The sequence below is a fragment of the Suncus etruscus genome, chromosome 3 (genome assembly GCF_024139225.1).
Source record: "Suncus etruscus isolate mSunEtr1 chromosome 3, mSunEtr1.pri.cur, whole genome shotgun sequence".
Lineage (NCBI taxonomy): Eukaryota > Metazoa > Chordata > Mammalia > Eulipotyphla > Soricidae > Suncus > Suncus etruscus.
The window spans coordinates 170,811,373-170,834,823 of record NC_064850.1 but is presented as its reverse complement, the minus strand read 5'-3'; the positions used below and the strand labels follow the sequence as shown (position 1 = coordinate 170,834,823).

The window sequence follows — 23,451 nt, the reverse complement described above, 5'->3', positions numbered from 1 at the left end:
GACTGTAAGCTAAAAGAAAGCTTCTCTGCCTTTGTCCAATGGTAAATCAAGATTAGGAAATTATTTGATTTATACAATATAAAAGAGCTTATCTTTAATTTTCACAGGATACTTCTAAAAGGAAAATGAAGAGAACCAAACCATTTTGGAAGTATCCAGGGCAAAAAAAGCAGAAAATCTATCTTCATTTGCTGAATGACTTTTGTAATACAAACTTTTCTGAGAGCAGATTTTCTATAAAATACTGGTTAACTCCAGGACATATATCCTGAGTAAAAGATACTAAGAACAATAAAAAGTTATTAATACAAGGAAACACTCAATGGTGTAAACATTTAGCCATAGATGTTGTTGAAAAGCAGATGGAAAGAAAGAGGTTGGCAGTCAAGTCAACATTTTGCTTTGATTCGGTTTTGGGGTCACACCCAGTCAGGCTTACTCCTGACTCTTCTTTCAGGGATCACTTCTTTAGCAGGGCTCAAGGGACCTTGCTACACAGTGTTGAGGTAGAACCTAGGTCAGCTGCATACAAGGCAAGTGCCCAACCTACTGTAATTATTACTCCTTCAAGTTCACATTAAAAAATTCTTACCAACATTAATTAAAAGGGGTAAACAGGATGAAAGAGATAGTACAGCGGGATATGGTATTTGCTTGGATTCAATAACTGGCACTGAATATGATCCCCTGAGCCCTGCCAGGAGTGATAACTGAACACAGAACCAGAAGTAAGCCTTGAACAAAACTGGGAGTGCCACCATCAGACATCCCCTCCTCCGACCCCCCAAAAATGAAGAAAATAATATAGAATGCTCATTGCATACTGAAATAGCAATAATGGTGAAAAATAAACTTACCATGTTTTGTACTAGTGGCTAATACTTTGTATGGTGTTAATTTTAAATCCAGATTTTCTTTCCGCAGGAGCTTTTAATCAAAGATAAACATATTAATGAAAAGCAAAATGGATTATGAAATAGTTTTTCAGGCAACAAACAGTGAGTTCAAATCAGCAGATTCCAAAGTAAGTTTTGATATTTATCTTAGCTAGTATAATTTTTATTATCAAAATAGATGAATTAATCACTTGATTTTTATTCTAAATTTAAAATGTTATACAAAATTGCTGTCACTAGTTTCCAAAGAGCCTGATTTACAAGTAACTGATTTCATTTAGAATGAGGGGGCTTGGTCCACAACTCACGGTGCCCAGTGGACCATATGCAGTGACAAGAGTTTGGGCCAGTTGCATGCAAGGCAACCTTCCTAAAGCCTGTATTATAGCTCCAATATGTATTTAAAACAGTAGTTTAGGAGTCAAAAAGAGGATAAATATGTTCCTTTAAATACCAGCTATAGGGACTGAATATTTAAAAAGGTGGAAAAGAATCTAATCGACTAAAAGTGAATTATTAAATCTCACATTGGGAGATCTGGAAAAAACATTTATTTATTTTTAAAAATGCATCCAATTCCTTTTTAGGCACACACTAAGTCAATCTTAAATGTACAAAAGCAACTAAATTTTGTCAAGGTCAAGTGAAGATGGCTGAACTTTGTAAGACTGTACCTGGCTGTTACAAATACTTTTGTATTCATTCAGACACTGTACACCAAACCCATAGCTTTTAAAATAAAAAAAAAAATTCCTACAACATAAGGTCATAGTCACCTTGTCCATGAGTGAAATGATTTGAAGAATAAGTTGATCTTGACGTAAATCATCTCATGCTTAAATATAACTGGGTATTTGCCTCCATCTTCTGTCTTAAAGAATAATTGTGCAGGCATAAGAGCACTCTGAAAATAAAATTTAACTTTCAAATTTATTCCAAATTTCAAATTATTTCAAATTATTCCACAAAGATTTGTACTACAGAAGAATTTGCTGACATGTAAGGTAAATAATCAAGTAAACAGAAACTACAGAAATAAGATGGGTTTAGCATAAGCTGCACCAGGGCACCTTAGAAGTAACAATAAATGATAGTGGTCAGAAGAACAAACTCTGGGTAAGTTATGGATGTAAAACCATAAGCAGCTCTGAACTGTCCAAACTGCTCCCTATCTGAAAAAAAATAAAGATTATCATCACATCTGCAGCGCTGCAAAGCTTCTGGCATGTTCAATAGAGATCAGATTATGTTCATCATCATTTTTATCATTCCCCCAGCTATGCTCAGGGAATATATATTTCCTGTTCATGTAATGACGTTAGAAGTTGGTGTCATAACCCTCAGATCAGTGGAATAGGCTTGAGTACTCAGAGAATGTTCCTCAGACATATAACCACCTAGTTTTTGATAAAAGAGCAAGAAGTCCAAAATGGAGCAAGGAAAGCCTCTTCCAACAAGTGGTGTTGGCAGAACTGGTTAGCCACTTGCAAAAAAGTCAACTCAGACCCCCAGCTAACACCATGTACGAAGGTAAAATCCAAATGGATTAAAGACCTTGATATCAGATCTGAAACTATAAGATATATACAACAACATGTAGATAAAACACTCTATGACATTGAGACTAAAGGCATCTTTAAGGAGGAAACAGCACTCTCCAAACAAGTGGAAGCAGAGATAAACAGATGGGACTATATTAAGCTGAGAAGCTTCTGCTTCCAAAGGAGATAGTGCCCAGAATACAAAAGCCACCCACTGAGTGGGAGAAATTATTCACCCAATACTCATCAGATAAAGGACTAATATCCAAAATATACAAGGTATTGGCCAAACTATACAAGAAAAAAACATCTAACCCCATCAAAAAATGGGGAAAAGAAATGAACAGACACTTTGTAAAAGAAGAAAGGCAAATAGCCAAAAGGCACATGAAAAGATGCTCCACATCACTAATCATCAGGGAGATGCACATCAAAACAACTATGAGGTACCACCTCAAGCCACTGAAATTGGCACACATCACAAAGAAGGAAAACAAGCAGTGCTGGTGGGGATGTGGAGAGAAAGGAACTTTTTCACTGCTGGTGGGAATGCCGTCTAGTCCAACCTTTATGGAAAGTAATATGAAGATTCCTCCAAAAGCTGGAAATTGAGCTCCCATACGATCCAGCTATACCACTCCTAGGAATATACCCGAGAAACACAAAAATACAATACAAAAATCCCTTCCTCACACCTATATTCATTGCAGCACTATTTACAATAGCCAGACTCTGGAAACAAGCAAGATGCCCTTCAACAGATGAGTGGCTAAAGAAACTGTGGTACATATACACAATGGAATACTATGCAGCCGTCAGGAGAGATGAAGTCATGAAGTTTTCCTATATATGGATGTACATGGAATCTATTATGCTGAGTGAAATAAGTCAGAGGGAGAAAGACACAGAATGGTTTCACTCATCTATGGGTTTTAAGAAAAATGAATGACATTTTTAGCAGTATCTCAGAGACAAGAGAGACGTGGGCTGGAAAGTGCAGCTCATAACATGAAGCTCACCACATAGAGTGATGTGTAGAGAAATAACTACACTGAGAACTATCATAACAATGTGAATTAATAAGGGAAGTAGAAAGCCTGTCTTGAGTACAGGTGTGGGTGGGATGGGGAGGAGGGAGATCTGGGAAAATGATGGTGGGAATTTTGCACTGGTGAAGGGGGGTTTCTTTACATGACTGTTATCATACAACTACAATCATATTTGTAATCACAATGTTTAAATAAAGATAATTAAAAAAAAGAAAAAAGTTGGTGTCATAGCTTTAAATAGGCTCCAATTATCCAATTATATACATTAATACCCCATCCATTACCTTAAATAAGGTAGCCGTTTCTGGGATTACTCCTCTAATTTTCACCTGGGGTTCTAAGGGCAATGGGATAAGTTCCACATCTGAAAATTCATCTTTTCATTGTCTCCAAGCAATGCTTGTAGCCTCTCATTCTAGGAGAAAAAATTTCAGAAAGTGTTAATTAGCAAAAATGGAAAAGTAGCTTATAAAACATATGGTAAAGAATAAAGTCCAATCTAGTCAAGGTATCTTTAGAGGATCATTAAGGCTGGGCAGGTGAAGGAACAAGAAAAGATGCTCATCTGTTCACATGAAGTAAAACTTTTATCACTGCAAGAAACACTAGTAAGAGAACAAATGTCATTGTTGTTACAATAATTAGTTTTGCCTCCTAAAGCAAGTCACTGTGGACCTTGATTTTCAAGACAAGAATTCTGATCTAATAATGTCTAGAGACCATTTCAATATCAGAGAGCTCATATTCTAAGATGCTCATATTCAAATATGAGAGCTGGTAAAGCATCCAAGTCAAAGATATAGGCTCAGAATGCAGGAAATCTCAACTCCAATACTTACCAGCTGTGACTATGTACAAGTTCATCTATTTCTACTTTGCCTATACTCAGTATGACACTAATCCTAACTTAAGAGATCTGGGAGGATCAAATCACTATATACAAATTCATAAACAAGAACCTTGTAATCAGTGCGAGTTTTTTTGAGGGGTGTCTTGGTGTCACACCTTGCAATGACAGGGGCTGTTTTTTGCCTGATGTTTAGCGAACCATGTGATGCTGGGGCTTGAACCCAGGGTTTCCTCATATGAAGTGTTCCTGTTACTACAATTTCCTAAGAATTTCATAAAAATTTATCAATCCTGAAGAGTGAGCGTCAACTATTTTATAATGCCTTATTAGTTGAAGCCAGAAAGCCAAGCATATAGGTTTACCTTTTTCTTACGATGTCCACTTTCACGCTGCACTGCCTTCATTAGATGCACCAGTCGATCTACAAATGTCTGCTGTGCAGCCAGCAAGGAGCGCATAACTGACAGACTTATCACCCTGAAGGGAATCAAAGGCAGGAAAATTAGTTCTGTGTACTAAGACGATCGGGGACTCATGAATAGCATGGGTGATCTTTATTTATTCTTCTAATAGCTTCAAACTTCAACACAAAGTGAAATGGAAAGAGATTAATTATCTTGACTCGGAGATAACGAGAAGTCTGTTATTTAGCTAAATACCACAGTGCTTTGTTAGCTAAAATCTAACTGAATCTCCAGTAAATACAAGCCTATGAAAACAGCTCTTCCCCCATATGCAGCCACATATTTATATGCCTTTCACTCAACAATGCATTCACCCATTAATTTAATTTATATCTTGATGCTTTTGTCCTCAGAAATGAGCTGGGCAAATTATGGCAGTAGTATTTCCTTCAATGACCTAAATATCTACTTAAAAAACCTGGGACTATACAAACAGCAACAAAATACATGTTTAGTAAAGATAAGCCATTAGACTTCAGAGCATAAAAACCGGCTAACCTTTGCAAAAGCTGGCTCCCTGTGTGTGACACCAGGCGGGGAAAATCCGCGAAAGTACACCGGCCCAGTGGGGCTCAGCTGTGAAAGACTGTGAGTGTGACCTGTCTATGTCTGTCTACTGTCCTCTTGCGTGAAACTCTTGCGAGTGGGGCAAAAAGAGCCTCCAGAAACCTCGCTCGCCCAGACGCCATTTTCAGGGAGGGACTTCAGAGCATAAAAACTGGCTAACCTTTGCAAAAGCTGGCTCCCTGTGTGTGACACCAGGCGGGGAAAATCCGCGAAAGTACACCGGCCCAGTGGGGCTCAGCTGTGAAAGACTGTGAGTGTGACCTGTCTATGTCTGTCTACTGTCCTCTTGCGTGAAACTCTTGCGAGTGGGGCAAAAAGAGGCTCAGAGGAGCACGGAGGCTCCGCTTCGCTACGCGGCCGTGCACTCTTTCTAAGGAAAGAACTCCATTGCAACAAGAAGGAAAAATCACACTAAGAACGGCGCTATATCACAGAAGCAAACATTTCTCTCTGGACTGTCTTCTCTGTTGCATGCTCGGGCCTAAGATTTGACCCAGTGTGAGGCTTCATCCACGGAGGACTCCCCTCCCTTAGAGGCAAGTCAGCCCATCCAGAAAGGGAGGAGCCAGAGGAGTGTGCTGCCTACATCATATAGACAATGAATACCACTACAACACGTAGAAAAACCCACAATACAAGTGTGACAATGGGGAAACAACGCAGGCCAGCATCAGACATAGAGGATGAAGATGACAATTCTGAGGACCAGATAATGACTGAACAACTAATCAACCTCTCAGATAAGGACTTTAGACTAGCAATATGGAAGGTGCTCAACAGACTCCAAGAAACCATGGATCGAGTTGAACAGAACACTAATAAGAACCAAGAAAATATGAAGGCAGAAATGACAAAACTCCAAACTGAAATAACATGTCAACTAACAGGACTGAAAAAGTCAGTAAACGAAGTGAATGACAAAATGGATAAGCTCTGGGACAGGGTATCAGAAGCTGAGAATAGACTTGGTGCTGTGGAAGATGAGATACATAACAATTCCATACAGCAGGAGAGATTGGACAAAAAACTTAAAGCAAATGAGCAGACAATGGAAAAATTAGTCAAAGAATGGGAACAGACGAAAATAGAAGTCTATGATAAGATCAACAGAAACAACTTAAGAATCATTGGAGTCCCAGAGACCCAGGAAGAAAATTTCCAGGAAGAATCAATGGTCAAGAACATCATTAAAGAGAAACTCCCAGAACTAAAGAATATATGTGATCAAATCCTGCATGCCCGAAGAGTACCAACCAAAAGAGACCCCAGAAAAACCACCCCAAGACACATCCTAGTCACAATGACAAATCCCACAGATAGAGACAGAATTCTGAAAACAGCAAGATCAAAAGGGGAAATCATGTTCAAGCAAGCTTCCCTGAGATTTACAGCAGACCTGTCACCAGAAACGCTCAATGCCAGAAAGCAGTGGTGGGATATTGTGACAAGACTGAATGAAATGAATGCTTCACCCAGAATACTATACCCAGCAAAACTCACTTTCCGGTTTGATGGAAGAATACATGGTTTCACAGACAAAAAACAGCTCAGAAACTTCACAGACACAAAACCAGTCTTAAGAGAAAAACTGAAAGACCTAATCTAAGACAAGACTACCCAAAAGACACACCAAATTTTGAAATAAAGATGGCGTTAAATCCCAGGACAATTCTTTCTCTCAACGTCAATGGACTAAATGCACCAGTTAAGAGACACAGAGTGGCTAAATGGATCAAAAAACTCAATCCAACCTTCTGCTGCCTACAAGAAACGCACCTGAATAGTCAGAACAAACATAGACTCAAAATAAAAGGCTGGAGAAAAGTTATCCAAGCAAACAACACCCATAAAAAAGCTGGAGTGGCCATACTAATATCAGATAATGCAAACTTTATACTCAGGAAGGTTGTAAGGGACAAAGACGGACATTTTATATTAATCAAGGGGTACGTAGAGCAGGAAGAATTCACTCTCCTAAACATATATGCACCGAATGAGGGGCCAGCAAAATATTTAATACAACTGTTGACAAATCTGAAAAATAATATCAACAACAACACAATAATTGTGGGGGACCTTAACACGGCTTTGTCAACACTGGACAGGTCAACCAGATTGAAACCCAACAAGAATATACTAGACCTGAGGAGAGAAATGGAAGAAAGAGGCCTAGTGGATATATATAGGACACTCCATCCCCAGAAACCTGGATACACATTCTTCTCCAATGTACATGGGACATTCTCCAGGATAGACTACATGCTGGCACATAAAACATACCTCCATAAGATCAAGAGGATAGAAATTTTGCAGACTACCTTCGCTGACCACAAGGCTCTGAAATTATTTGTGAACTCCAAAGGGACTCAGAAGAAACACTTTAACACCTGGAAGTTAAACAGCCTCATGCTCAATAACCAGTGGGTCCGAGATGAAATCAAGGAGGAAATCAAAAGGTTCCTGGAAACAAATGACAATAAAGACACAAACTCTCAGAACTTATGGGACACAGCAAAAGCAGTACTGAGAGGAAAATTTATAGCTTTGCAAGCACACATCAGGAAGGAAGAAGGAGCTTACCTGAGTAGCTTAATGACACAGCTAATAGAACTAGAAAATGCTCAACAAAAGGACCCAAGAATAGGAAGACAGAAGGAAATAACAAAGCTGAGAGCAGAAATCAACGAAGTGGAAACTCAAAAAACAATCCGAAAGATCAACGAAAGCAGAAGTTGGTTCTTTGAAAAAATAAACAAGATTGATAGACCACTGGCAAACCTAACAAAGAAAGAGAGAGAGAGAAACTTGATAACTCGTATCAGGAATGAAAAAGGAGAGATCACTACTGATATGACAGAGATTCAAAGGGTAATCAGAAACTACTTTGAAAAACTCTACGCCACTAAAAATGAGAACCTGGAAGAAATGGATAAATTCTTGGACTCTTATAATCTTCCACGGTTGAAGGAAGAGGATGTAGCATATCTAAACACCCCCATCACCATTGATGAAATTAAAACAGTAATCAAATGTCTGCCGAAAAACAAAAGCCCAGGTCCAGATGGATTCACTAATGAATTCTATCAAACTTTCCAAGAGGAACTACTGCCAATCTTGGCAAGACTCTTTCATGAAATTGAAAAAACAGAAACACTTCCAAATAGCTTTTATGAAGCCAACATCACCTTGATACCTAAACCAGACAGAGACGCTACCAAAAAAGAAAATTACAGACCAATATCACTGATGAATGCAGATGCAAAGATCCTCAACAAAATCCTGGCAAATAGGATTCAATGCCTCGTTAAGAAGATCATCCACTACGATCAAGTAGGTTTCATCCCAGGAATGCAAGGCTGGTTTAACATCCGTAAATCTATCAACATAATACACAACATCAATAACAAGAAAAATAAAAACCACATGATCATATCAATAGATGCAGAGAAAGCATTTGATAAGGTCCAACACCCATTCTTGATCAAAACTCTCAGCAAGATGGGAATGGAGGGAACCTTTCTCAATATAGTGAAGGCCATCTACCACAAGCCAGTGGCAAATATTATCCTCAATGGAGAAAAACTGAAAGCCTTCCCTCTAAATTCTGGCACAAGACAAGGCTGTCCTCTCTCACCACTCCTATTCAACATAGCACTGGAAGTACTTGCTATAGCGATTAGGCAAGAAAAGGATATCAAGGGAATCCAGATAGGAAAGGAAGAAGTCAAGCGCTCACTGTTTGCAGATGACATGATACTCTACTTAGAAAACCCTAAAGACTCTATCAAAAAGCTTCTAGAAACAATAGACTCATATAGCAAGGTGGCAGGCTACAAAATTAACATACAAAAATCAATGGCCTTTCTATATACCAATAGTAATAAGGATGAAATGGACATTAAGAAAACAACCCCATTCACAATAGTACCACACAAACTCAAATATCTTGGAATCAACTTGACTAAATATGTGAAGGACCTATACAAAGAAAACTATAAAACTCTGCTCCAAGAAATAAGAGAGGACACACGGAAATGGAAACACATACCCTGCTCATGGATTGGCAGGATTAACATCATCAAAATATCAATACTCCCCAAGGCATTATACAGATTTAATGCCATCCCTCTAAAGATACCCATGACATTCTTCAAAGAAGTGGATCAGACACTTTTGAAATTTATTTGGAACAATAAACACCCTCGAATAGCTAAAGCAATCATTGGGAAAAAGAATATGGGAGGAATTACTTTTCCCAACTTTAAACTGTACTACAAAGCAACAGTTATCAAAACAGCATGGTATTGGAATAAGGATAGGTCCTCAGATCAGTGGAATAGGCTTGAATACTCAGAAAATATTCCCCAGAGATACAACCATCTAATTTTTGATAAAGGAGCAGGAAATCCTAAATGGAGCAGGGAAAGCCTCTTCAACAAGTGGTGTTGGCACAATTGGATAGCCACTTGCAAAAAATTAAACTTAGACCCCCAGCTAACATCATGTACAAAGGTAAAATCCAAATGGATTAAAGACCTTGATATCAGCCCCAAAACCATAAGATATATAGAACAGCACATAGGCAAAACACTACAGGACATTACAGGCATCTTCAAGGAGGAAACTGCACTCTCCAAGCAAGTGAAAGCAGAGATTAACAGATGGGAATATATTAAGCTGAGAAGCTTCTGCACCTCAAAGGAAATAGTGCCCAGGATACAAGAGCCACCCACTGAGTGGGAGAAACTATTCACCCAATACCCATCATATAAGGGGCTAATCTCCAAAATATACAAGGCACTGACAGAACTTTACAAGAAAAAAACATCTAACCCCATCAAAAAATGGGGAGAAGAAATGAACAGACACTTTGACAAAGAAGAAATACGCATGGCCAAAAGACACATGAAAAAATGTTCCACATCACTAATCATCAGGGAGATGCAAATCAAAACAACGATGAGATACCACCTCACACCCCAGAAAATGGCACACATCACAAAGAATGAGAATAAACAGTGTTGGCGGGGATGTGGAGAGAAAGGAACTCTTATCCACTGCTGGTGGGAATGCTGTCTAGTTCAACCTTTATGGAAAGCGATATGGAGATTCCTCCAAAAACTGGAAATCGAGCTCCCATATGATCCAGCTATACCACTCCTAGGAATATACCCTAGGAACACAAAAATACAATACAAAAACCCCTTCCTTACACCTATATTCATTGCAGCTCTATTTACCATAGCAAGACTCTGGAAACAACCAAGATGCCCTTCAACAGACGAATGGCTAAAGAAACTGTGGTACATATACACAATGGAATATTATGCAGCTGTCAGGAGAGATGAAGTCATGAAATTTTCCTATACATGGATGTACATGGAATCTATTATGCTGAGTGAAATAAGTCAGAGAGAGAGAGAAAAACGCAGAATGGTCTCACTCATCTATGGGTTTTAAGAAAAATGAAAGACACCCTTGTAATAATAATTTTCAGACACAAAAGAGAAAAGAGCTGGAAGTTCCAGCTCACCTCAGGAAGCTCACCACAAAGAGTGATGAGTTTAGTTAGAGAAATAACTACATTTTGAACTGTCCTAATATTGAGAATGTATGAGGGAAATGTAGAGCCTGTTTAGGGTACAGGCGGGGGTTGGGTGGGGAGGAGGGAGATTTGGGACATTGGTGATGGGAATGTTGCACTGGTGATGGGTGGTGTTCCTTTTATGACTGAAACCCAAACACAATCATGTATGTAATCAAGGTGTTTAAATAAAAAAAATTATGCATTAAAAAAAAAAAAGACAAGCCATTAAAAACTAAATACTCTCAACCTAGAAAGTGATTCTCCAGGTCACACAATATTACTAGTAATTTTTCTCCTTTAATTTTCCCAATTATGCTAAGAGTGCTGGGTAAACATTAACATTATCATTTCAAAGAACAGAAAATTCAAGCACAAAGAAGCCAAAATTTCCTCCCAGTATGATAAAGGCTCTATGTAACAAACTGAGATAAGATTGACTCATATTTGACAATCAGTTTGAGGTAAAGTTCTGAGCTCTGAGAACTTTATAAAAGTTTTGTCTTTATCAATAAGTTTGATTGCTAAATCTTTAACTTGTTTGTCTTGAGGTTGCATTCAACAGTTCTGGGGTTCTTTCTGGCTTTCTGTCCAGGGATCAATTCTTTTTTTGTCAGGGTTCAAACAATGCTAGGGATCAAACCCAGGCCTCTAGCATGCAAAGCCCATTCTCTGCTTGTTGAACTGAATTTATGACTTATTCTTACTCAATTTGTAATAACATGAAACTGCAAGTGAATCATGCTATGATGGAAAATATTTCTGTAACAAATCACAGATTTACTATTTGAGTCTTCTTTTCACAGCCTTGTACCCTCTGCTGGCTGAACTGTGAAACTGCAAGGAAGTTTTACAGACCTCTAGAAACTACTGCTAAGATAAACTTTTCATAAATTATATTTGCAATATAGATTTTGGGAAACATATGTATGTGATAAAATAAAAAAATAAAAGATGGGTAAGTAAGAAAGAGAACCATTGATTTCTGTTTCATACATGGGAATATTTCATTAAATAATAAAGGGCCAACAAACTTTCTGAAAAAAATCAAGCAAGCTCATGTTGGCCAGTTTCTATTCTAATATTTCAATTGCTATTAAAGTGCAAAAATAGTCTAGACTTGTATGAAGACAAATGAACATGACAGCTCCAATAAAATTTTACTTATCAATGCTGGGATTTGAACCTTAGATAATTTTCATGCTATTTTATTATTCTTTTGATATTTTTTCTCATTTCAGGTAAATAAAGGAAGCCAACAGGTTCGAGTTTGCCCCTGTACTGTTCCAGTTACCTTCAACAATGCTTGGCTGAACCGTCTCATCACATTCAAGTACATCTCATGTGTCTTTGGGTCTCTCTGATGCGTGTCTTGGTCTTCACATTCTACGATCACATACCTTAATGATAATAATGAATAAGTCACACTGTGTGACATGCCACTCAAAAGACATGTCTTTTTCATTCAAACAGGTAATCCTCATTTGTAAAGTAATTGCATGGGAACAATAGAACATCTTATCACTCTTAAAAGTAAAAAATTAATGAGCAATATATACAATCATCTATAAAAACTAAATTAAGAGGGGCCGGGCGGTGGCGCTCGAGGTAAGGTGCCTGCCTTACCTGCGCTAGCCTAGGAGACGGACCGCGGTTCGATCCCCCGGCGTCCCATATGGTCCCCCAAGCCAGGAGCGACTTCTGAGCGCATAGCCAGGAGTAACCCCTGAGCGTCACCGGGTGTGGCCCAAAAACCAAAAAAACAAAAACAAAAAAAAAAAAAAAACAACTAAATTAAGAGAAACACCTCGGGCCCAGAGAGATAGCACAGCGGCATTTGCCTTGCAAGCAGCTGATCCAGGACCAAAGGTGTTTGGTTTGAATCCCGGTGTCCCATATGGTCCCCCGTGCCTGCCAGGAGCTATTTCTAAGCAGACAGCCAGAAGTAACCCCTGAGCACCGCCGGTGTGGCCCAAAAACCAAAAAAAAAAAAAAAAAAAAAAGAAACACCTCAGTTGATAGAATATTGTAAGTTTTCTAAATGTTGGCATCAAAAAAGAATTTTCTGTTTACTAGCATATTGAGTATTAACATTCTGAAAACCTACCTAAGCTCATATATTTTCCAAGGAACTCAAGAAATAGACTATTTGCATTATTCATCTCCTGAAAACCACTCTGAAGCTACTTTTCTCATTAACATATTTCTACAAATGGGTTTTATTTTAAACTGATTTTTCTTTACCCAATTCAATTTCCCTCACTACTTAAAAGTTCAAACACAATCTTCAATAATTCTATCATGACTCCTGAGTTAAAAAAATTAGATATTTTCTTAAGCCAAAACTGCTTAGATAATAAATCATATGGATTAGACAGCACAGATTCTAACAGATAGAAAATAACATTGTTGAATACAAGTAGTAAAAAGTTCACAAAGCAATAATCTGGACAATACGTTTGAATCCTTTGTTATTTCATCTTTCTTTAAACAACTAGTGCCAGATTTTGAAACTTTTTTTGCATCAATAAAGCATGATGTAAATTTGAAAAAAATATAGGTCTAGATTAGTTTGCTTCTCTGATCAATAGTGACACTAAGAGAGAAGTTGTGTCTTGCTCTGGTGGCAACAATACATTGACTGTAGAGTTCAACTTAGAACATATGACTTTGAATTCTTTTCTTTCTTTTTCTTTTTTGGTTTTTGGGTCACACTCGGCAGCGCTCAAGGGTTACTCCTGGGGCTCTGGGCTCAGAAATCACTCCTGGCAGGCTCAGGGGACCATATGGGATGCTGGGATTCGAATCACCGTCCTTCTGCATGAAAGGCAAACGCCCTACCTCCATGCTCTCTCTCCAGCCCCGACTTTGAATTCTTATGTCAAAATTGTCTACTAAAACCTTTTCTCATGCTGTCTTTAAAATCTAATTAGGTGGGGGCTGGAGAAAGAGCATGGAGGTTGGGCATTTGCCTTGCATCCAGAAGGATGGTCTCATGTCACAGCCAGTTATTAATTTCCTTTGCACTATTTTTTGGAAAGAATATTCAGCAACCTCATTTTAAAATGAACAATACATTTGTTTTGTACAGAAGCCATTATCCTACTTAGGTATAGTTGATCATCAATTAAACACAATTGTGTTTAAGGGTGTTGTTGATAATAAGGCCAAATTTTAAATACCTTTCAAAACCAACCAAATCAATGTACTGTTGCAAAGAGAAAGTTCATCTAAAATAAAAATAGCATCACCATCTAATAACAAGTTCAGGAGACTAAAATAATTGAATTTGAATCAATTCTAAATTTTCTTTTCATATCTATAAGCTAGATTTAACTGAGCACTCCCTAGGAACCTGTCATCTGGAAATAGAAACTCAGTAAAGCTATCCAGGTTCCCACTGTAGACTACATCTGTAGGTTACCAGCTTCCTAGGAATTTGTTCCTTGCATTACATAATCATTATAACCTTGAAAGTTTTTATGAGTAACATTAAAACATGTCAAGACACCCAAATTTTACTTTCAATATAACATACTGAATTAACCATTAAAAAAATTATAGTTTCTGAGGCATAACAGTTCACAGGCCGAAAAGTATAAAACTCCTCTCCATGGCTTAAAAGGTTGATTTTTCGGGGACTGGAGCAATAGCACAGTGGGTAGCGTTTGCCTTGCACATAGAGGACCCAGGTTTGATCTCCATCATCCCATATGGTCCCCGGAGCTTGCTAGGAATAATTTCTGAGAGCAGAGCCAGGAGTAACCCCTTGGCTACACTCAGAGAAAAACAAAACAAAACAAAAACAAACAGAAAAATCATTTCCTGTACTTTTATCCTACAATAACAAAACAAAAATGGAATACTTCAAAGACAAAGTTCACATCAATAGCTTTTTCTTCATACCTATTTCTGCATATGCACTATGCAGACAGTAAATACAGAAAAAAATTACTCCACAGAGAATAAACACACAAAGCATATGTATTGCTTCAATGAACCAGAGATATAGTGGAAATTACAAATCAAATTCAAGTTTGATGGAATGCTTATAAGACTGGGAACTGGGACAGTGCTTTATCACCTTTAAAGTAAACATAGGGTCTTTTTGATCAGAAATGGTTGCCTTGTTGGGGCTGTTCATTTAATAGGTTTCTTCTTGCCCAGCTGTTTTTAGAATAATCTGAAAACTCTTTGTACTTCAAATAAGAAATCAAAGATTCCATCACAATTCATTTCAGGTTTTATGCTGAAATCTGGCCAAACATCAGATACAAAAAAAAAAAAAAAAAAAACAAAAAAAAAAAAAACTAATTTTAGGGGCTGGAGCGAAAGCACAGCAGTAGAGCATTTGCCTTGCATGTTGATGACCCAGCCTGCCAAAAGTGATTTCTGAGTGGAGAGCCAGGAGTAATCCCTGAGCAGTGCTGTTGGGTGTGGCCTAAATTAAAAACAGAACAAGCAAACAAACAAACCCCATCTAGTTTAAGAAATTGCAGATGTAGGGGCCGGGCGGTGGCGCTGGAGGTAAGGTGCCTGCCTTGCCTGCGCTAGCCTAGGACGGACCGCGGTTCGATCCCCCGGCGTCCCATATGGTCCCCCAAGCCAGGAGCGACTTCTGAGCGCATAGCCAGGAGTAACCCCTGAGCGTCACTGGATGTGGCCCAAAAAACCAAAAAAAAAAAAAAAAAAAAAAAAGAAGTGAAAAAAAAGAAATTGCAGATGTGGCTCTGTGGTAGCACGCATGGCTCTCATGCATAAGGCTCTGGGTTAAATCCTCAAAACTTCTACCCGCAATCCCACCAAAAGAACCCCCCACCAAAAAATACATTCTTATAGAACAAGACATAGGGTAACTGTGTACACAACACTTTCCATAGTATATATCACAAGTAATAAATGGAGTCAGAGACAACTTTCCATGAATTTTCCAAAGAAGGAAAAACACCTATGAAGGATTTCCTAACAAATTGTTTTAATTTAATTAATTAATATGTAAAGCTTGTAAGTATTCAAAAAGCTTGGGATAGTGTCCCATAAATTTTAATTCCCTTTTACATGTTATTTATAGTTCTAAGAAGAAGCATGTTTTTTTTTTTTTTTGTCTTGTTTTTGGTAACAATGGTGAGTAAAAATATACTTAAGAATTTAGAGTGGCATACAAGGGAAAAAAATCAGAAAAATCAGTTTATATTCAAGTTAATAGTATACAACTGGTAATGAAAATTTCTAAATAAACCTTTCAAAGTCAAATTAGAGATTAACAAACCCGACAAAAAATTCTGCCATTACACTTTTAAAGACTTGTTCATTTGTTTGATGAATGCTATAGGCAACTCGTGTAAAAATGCTATTTCTATTGTCACTAGTGGACAGAAGATCAGTTTTCAAAAGGGAGGAGAGCTAATTTAGAGGGCTAGCTAATTTAACTGAGATTACAAAGGGACAATATTCATACAATGTATGTGGAGAATGGAAAATAATTTAACTAAGGCAGACTTGACTTACTTGGATTATTTTACCAAATCAGTCTAACAACATAGTATTTTTATTCACTCCTACAAAGCAGAAAGTTCATTGCTATTTTTTAAAAATTGGTCTCAAAATGGATATTGATGACAATCCATAAGTAAATCAGGCAGTGTACAACTAGAGGTCATTCCTGCAGGCACTATGTACCCTGAATATCAACGAGTTTCAAGTGTTTTCTCAGGCTGGAGTAATGGTGCAGCGGAAGGGCATTTGCCTGGACACGGCTGACCCAGGACGAACCACAATTCAATGCCTGGCGTCCCATATGGTCCCCGAGCCAGGAGCGATTTCTGAGCAGATAGCCAGGAGTAATACCTGAGCGTCACAGGGTGTAGCCCAAAATTCAAAACAAAAAAAAATGTTTTCTCAAACAAACAGCACTTCCTCAGCTAGCTTTGCCTCAGGTCTACACTGTAAAACTGAGTCAGTCTCCCTTGCCTGGGGTTTAATCTTAGTGCTTCCTTTCATTAAACCAAAAGTCTCTCTGTTGCAACTTAACTGCTGGCAGAGTAAATGGGACCCAGGGTTCAAGAAATCAGTTAGCTTCTCTGTGCGTACTTTTCTCTATTTCCTTCAACTAAAACAGGAAACAGGCTCTGATGACATATGCTAGAGAAAATTGTACTTTCTCTGCTGAACTTAAAGGAGATGAATGAAAAAGACCTTTGAAAATATTTTATATATGGGAAAGTGCTAGTTAAATGTTCTAATCGCTAAGTTCAGTTTAAGCAACTTTGAGTCTCTTTAGTTCCCATTTACAATATAAGTAACTTCAAACTCCATTATTTACCGTAACACTGAAATCATGCATATAAAGTCACATTATTTATCATAACTTAAGCTCAGGCATAAATATAACACGAAAAAAATAGATACTCCTGAAGTACCATTTGGGCATTATACTTATTCTACTTAAGCAGAATAAAAAAGAAATAGACATCAAACTGAAAAAGAATCACTATTCTGTTTTATTATTAATCCTGAAGTTAGTGAAAAGAAGAGAGAGAATGGTCCAATAAGCTCTACCATAAGCGTAACTAACTGTAAAGGAAAATAACTAAATAAAATTCTGAATTTCAATGTTAAATTGTTTATACCTTATTTTAAACTGCCCTTATGTTTATTGTGTGGAAAAACAGCTTCAAAGAATTATTTTATTTTATTTTTTTTGGGTTTTGGGCCACACCCATTTGATGCTCAGGGGTTACTCCTGGCTATGCGCTCAGAAATCGCCCCTGGCTTGGGGGGACCATATGGGACGCTGGGGGATTGAACCGTGGTCAGTCCTAGGCTAGCGCTTGCAAGGTAGACACCTTACCTCTAGCGCCACCTTCCCGGCCCCAGCTCCGAAGAATCATAAGAAAATAAACAAAAAAATCATTTCACATACCAGTATAAGTAATTAGCAAGTGTTGAGTTTTTACAGGCTCTTGATATCAAGAATGTGCAAAGATCTTGCTGGGAAAAAAAAAAGAAAAGACAAGTATAAATATTATATCATCATGTTATTAAATGGGGAATAATAACTTTATTTGTGTTTAAAAAATCTTAAGAAATTATTATTATTTTTAATTTTAAGCACTAATTTTTTGGGGGGCCACACTGATGCTCAGGGGTTACTCCTGGCTAAGCGCTCAGAAATTGCCCCTGGCTTGGGGGGACCATATGGAATGCCAGGGGATCGAACCAGGGTCCTTCCTTGGCCAATGCTTGCAAGGCCGACACCTTACTTCTAGCGCCACCTCTCCGGCCCCAGCACTAATTTTTTTAAATAGATCATCTATCATCTAATGTTTATTTGAAACTAACTAGAAATTATATGAAAGGCAAAGGACACCATAGTTCAGAATTCTTATATTCTTGGAAGTTTAATAGGTGACAGAAAAAGAGAGACGTTAAAAAGATCAATAAATAACTTCGATTGGACAGTCACGAATGGCAACAATGAGGCCCTAAGCCTCTAAGACTGAAAACATGTAGAGAAACTTAGATCTTAAGTAGGAGAGATGATCTGACTTCCGTTTTATGAAAATGACACATTGCTCTACTGCTGAGATACATGGCAAGTTTTTTTTTTTTTTTTTTGGTCACACCTGGCAGCGCTCATGCTCCATGCTCAGAAAATAGCCCCTGGCAGGCCCGAGCCTGCCCATATGGGATGCCGGGATTCGAACCACCATCCTTCCGCATGAAAGGCAAACACCTTACCTCCATGCTATCTCTCCAGCCCCAAGATAAATGGTAAGTTAAGATACTATTGCATATTCTAAGACTCAAATGTGGGAGTGGAGTTAAATAGGACTGGAAAACAGTGAGGAAGAAGAAAAGAAACTGACAGGAACTACTAAATTTATGGATTTAGCAAATGTGTTGATTTGTTGTATCAGAAATGGAAATTACAGGTGATGTCCATCTAGAGAGTGGGCCAAGAGCTATATTTTTAGATATTATGTTTGAAATGCATGTCAGATACACAAAGGGGATCTTGTAGGTATTTGAATATATTCATGTAAAGCTCATGAGATAAGTACTAGAAGTATATATTTGAGTTTATTAGTAAACAGCCTAGGGAAAGAGTATAAATTGAGAACAGAAGAGGACCCTGAGGAACACTAAGACATCAACCGGCAGGCAAAGTGCTGACATGTAAAACTGAGATGGAACAGCCAGAGTTGAAGAGGAAAACAGGGATCTATGATATCATTTAAACCATGGGGAGAATTAGTTTTTCAGAAAGGGAGTCCAACTGCTTTGCTGAAGACCGCTGCAAGAAAAGTTCATGCAACTGCAAACATTAAAGTGAACAACACCTTGGCAATGTAAATTCTAATATAATGATAGAAAAAAGAGCAAGCAGAGTGATATAAAGAACATAAAGAGAGTAGGCATAGATAAATCTTTTATGAAGACGTATCACAAAGAGAATTGAGAAAACAAGGTGTTGTTTTAAAGGGTATAGCACCACGAGAGTTTTTTTTTTTTTTTTTTCACTTAAAACTGTATTGCTTTGGATTTAGGATCATACTCATAAGGTGCTTGGGAGACTATGGCTTACCATGGGAACAGTGAGGTACAATGTTCCAGTATGAAAAAAGCATGTGCTCCAGTCCTTTGAGCTATCTCCCCAGTACATGCATGTGAATTTTTAAGATAGAAAATATTAATACATATAATTGAATGCTCCTATCAAAGAACAGAATGTCTCTTTGAAGGAAGTTCAATTTCTTTAGTGTAAGAGATGACAGACAGCAGTATGGGTGTAGCTCACTAAGTAGTAGAGCACCTAGTTTTATGTGCTTCTAATTTTAACCTGGCTTCAATCCTTAGCACAGTAAAGCAAAAGTTTAAACAAAGAGTCAAAAATATTATGGAAAAGCAAAATAATTAAATTACAGATGAAAGATACCTTCACGGGCAACCCTAAAGATTTCTGGTCAGTCATTTAACTTAACATTCTTTTTTTCAATATTTTCTATGACAGGTAGACATTGAGTCATAACTAGTAGTTAAAACAAACCATCTAAAGTATGACTGAAAACAGCATTTATGCACATTTAAAATATCCACATAAGTTTCCTTTAAAAAACTTTTCATGGGAGCTGGAGCAGTGGCATGGAGCAATAAGGCATCTGCCTTGCTGGCACTAGCCTAGGACAGACCACGGTTCGATCCCCCAGTGTCCCATATGGTCCCCCAAGCCAGGAGCGATTTCTGAGCACATAGCCAGGAATAACCCCTGAGCATCACTGGGTGTAGCCCAAAACAAAACAATACAACACACACAATAGAAATTTTTCATGGGGGCTGGAGAGATAGCAGTGTTAGGGCATTTGCCTTGCATGTGGCCGATCCAGGAGAGACCCAGTTTGATTCCTGGCATCCCATATGGTTCCCCAGCCTACCAGAGATGATTTCCGAGTGCAGAGCCAGGAATAACCCCTGAGCACTGCTGGCATGGCCCCCAAACCAATCACTCAATCAATAAAGTTTAAAACAAAACTTTTCATGATAGTTTTGGTAATATGGTTACAAACAGTATTAAAACATAAAGATCAACTATTCTTATCCCAAGCACATATTTTCAAAAAATGAAGATTTTAATATGAAGGGTACAAAACATTCTTCACAAATTTGAATTCTTGGAAAAAAAAAGTGTTGGAGGCCCTTTAACTAGAGAGCAATATGGAGTCTCTGATGCCTGAGAAGACAAAAAGTCTGTGTACGTGATAGGTTACTGGTGGCGCTTCCCCCATGAACCTAAAAAGAAAAAGTTGACCATAAAAAAAGCTTTTACCAGAGGTAAATGGATAAAGAACAAACATGCTATGTAAAGGCTACAAGTTGAGATTAGATCTGTAGCATTGTTAACAGAACAGAGCACCCCAGGATCACTTATAGTTAATGTATAACAGGATCACTTATAGTAAAAGTATAGTAAAAGTAGGATCACTGCTAGTAAATGTATAACTCACTAAAAACCCCCCTGACATATGTGATGTATGGGAATGTTATGGTGGAAAAGTACTGAACCACCCCTTCCCCTCTTTTGTCTGAAAACGTGTTCATGCTTGCTATAAACACTAGCCCCCTTTCAATAAACTTGGACTCTTGATCGGAACTTTTCGCCTTGAGTCTCTTTATCTCCCAGCCCCTCTTTTCTTTCAGGCCGGAATCCTCTTCGTGACTCACAAATAACTTCGTGACCCTCATCCACCCTGCGGGCCAGGGTCCCCGGGGGTCGCAAAAAAGTAAATCAGTTTTTACCTTTGACACCCAAATGTACATACAAAGTAGCACTATATCTGATTTACCTTGAAAGGTAAAAGATCTTGTCTTAATTTTCTATATAAATGAAAACAGGTGCCTATTGTGACAAAGTCATACATTCCTACAATGTAATCACAAACACTGACAATTACATAGTGCCCCTAGATGTTAACAATAAATATTCTGTGTTTCTTTAATAAAATATTTAAGCCAGGTTTATTTTCACATTGCATACGAATCTGTTTATATGCCCAAAGAGCTAATAAAATCTTTGAATTGATGATTTTCTAACATTTTGCTGAGAGGAAAAGTCATAAACATGCATCATAAAACATGTTATTTAATAAAGTCGGAGTATTAAGCATATTACTCAAAATCAATGTTCTAAAGAACAACATAAAATCTTTTCGGATGGAATGTCTCCTGGAGAAAATTTGAGCAACCTACCTCAAGATTTTCATTGTCTGAACCTTCTTTTGTTTTAGAAGCAGGCGGTGGGGAAGACACTGGAGGTAGTGAGCTAGTAATAATTTGAGAGCTGAAAAATATAAAAATTCCACTGATATGTAAAATACTGTCACAAGTATACACCTATATCTCTTTAGCATAATTTATATAAGTAATTGTTCATCTCAACTGTGTCTGGTAGAGCATTACTTTTTAAAATATATATAACAGTAGAGTCTATCATGACCAAAAAAAAAGAAATTCTATAGTCAGAAATGAGTAGTAGTCTTTGGATATTTAGTACAAGTCTTTTTTTTTTTTTTTGGTTTTTGGGCCACACCCGTTTGACGCTCAGGGGTTACTCCTGGCTATGCGCTCAGAAATCACCCCTGGCTTGGGGGGACCATATGGGATGCCGGGGGATCGAGCCAGGGGATCGAACCGCGGTCCGTCCTACGCTAGCGCTTGCAAAGCAGACACCTTACCTCTAGCGCCACCTTCCCGGCCCCTCAGTACAAGTCTTATTATAAGGTACAATAAGTACAATTTTTAAGTTTATTTTACTTTTAAATGGTTATTTTCCAAATATGTTTGGTTCAAGATGCCCAATACTTTTAATCTTCAAAAAAAAGGAAAACCTTAAAAACTGATCAGTAGATGATAATCTGAGAGGTGCAATGTTTTTATCCTGTCATAAAATTTTAAATATATTTCTAATCAAACTTCTAGGTGAGTTAAGTAAGGAAGAAGATGACTACAGATATGAAAAAATCTCTATAGTACGCTTGGAGAAAATGTGAAGGGTCTCTTTTTAAATACCTGAAAATATATGAAGTAACTTAGGCAAGCAAACTGTTTCTTTCCACTTTTTCAGCACCCCCCCAAATAAAACAAAGAATATTTAAAAAACAGCAATATTGCAATCATAAATAAAAATTCAGAAAATGAAAATCAGCCCATAAAAATTACTTGTCTATACTCACTAAAATGGTCTCTGTTTTACACACACACACACAAAGAGTAACACCATCTAACTCTTATTGAGTCCTTTAATTCACTTTTTAAACAATCATTAAAGAATTAGTTCCTATGGTTTGTAATCTCACTTTTTAAGATATGAAAACAGGGAAACCCAGAGGGAACAGAAACATACAATTTAAACAGCAATTTATACTGCAGATCAAGTTTTTTTAAATCAGTTATGACTACGTCCTGCAATACTGGTCTGTAATTAGTCATTTGTGTTCTATGAATAAATATGCCATATTTTTAGTAATTTAAACTTAGTGCCTAAAAAAACAAACAGTTTGAAAAGATGAAAATAATCATATTAGAAAATTAAGATCTTTCCAAATATCCATACCTATTTATTTCTGCAGAATTTATTCCAGAATTTGACACACTTTCTGACACAGAACCCTGGTTTTCCTTCTTGGTAGGTTCTAATCCATTCTTGATATCATCAAAATTTTCATATTTAAGAGCTTGCACCAGCTGTAACAGGCACATCAATAAATCCTAAAAAACAAACAAAATGTAAATTTAATTTGGAAAACAACTGCTGTATAAATGTAGACATACTTTATTCCCTCTCTTTTACTTTTTTTTGGATTGACCTATTTTTTTTAAATTTTTTTTATATTTTATTTAAGTACCTTGATTACATACATGTTTGGGTTTCAGTCATGTAAAGAACACCACCCATCACCAGTGCAACATACCCATCACCCATGTCCCAAATCTCCCTCCTCCTC

General features: G+C 37.5%; 1 protein-coding gene across 1 annotated transcript in view; it reads right to left on the bottom strand.

Moving 5' to 3' along the window:
* Window positions 1-23,451, bottom strand: part of LOC126004512 (phosphatidylinositol 3-kinase catalytic subunit type 3-like) — a 180,572-nt gene that overhangs the window by 64,246 nt on the left and 92,875 nt on the right. The window contains 11 exon segments of the mRNA XM_049770921.1: window positions 858-927; window positions 1,673-1,728; window positions 1,731-1,800; window positions 3,771-3,856; window positions 3,859-3,901; window positions 4,699-4,798; window positions 4,800-4,813; window positions 12,246-12,351; window positions 17,874-17,941; window positions 21,698-21,788; window positions 23,061-23,215. Coding sequence (XP_049626878.1) covers window positions 858-927; window positions 1,673-1,728; window positions 1,731-1,800; window positions 3,771-3,856; window positions 3,859-3,901; window positions 4,699-4,798; window positions 4,800-4,813; window positions 12,246-12,351; window positions 17,874-17,941; window positions 21,698-21,788; window positions 23,061-23,215 — 859 coding nt within the window.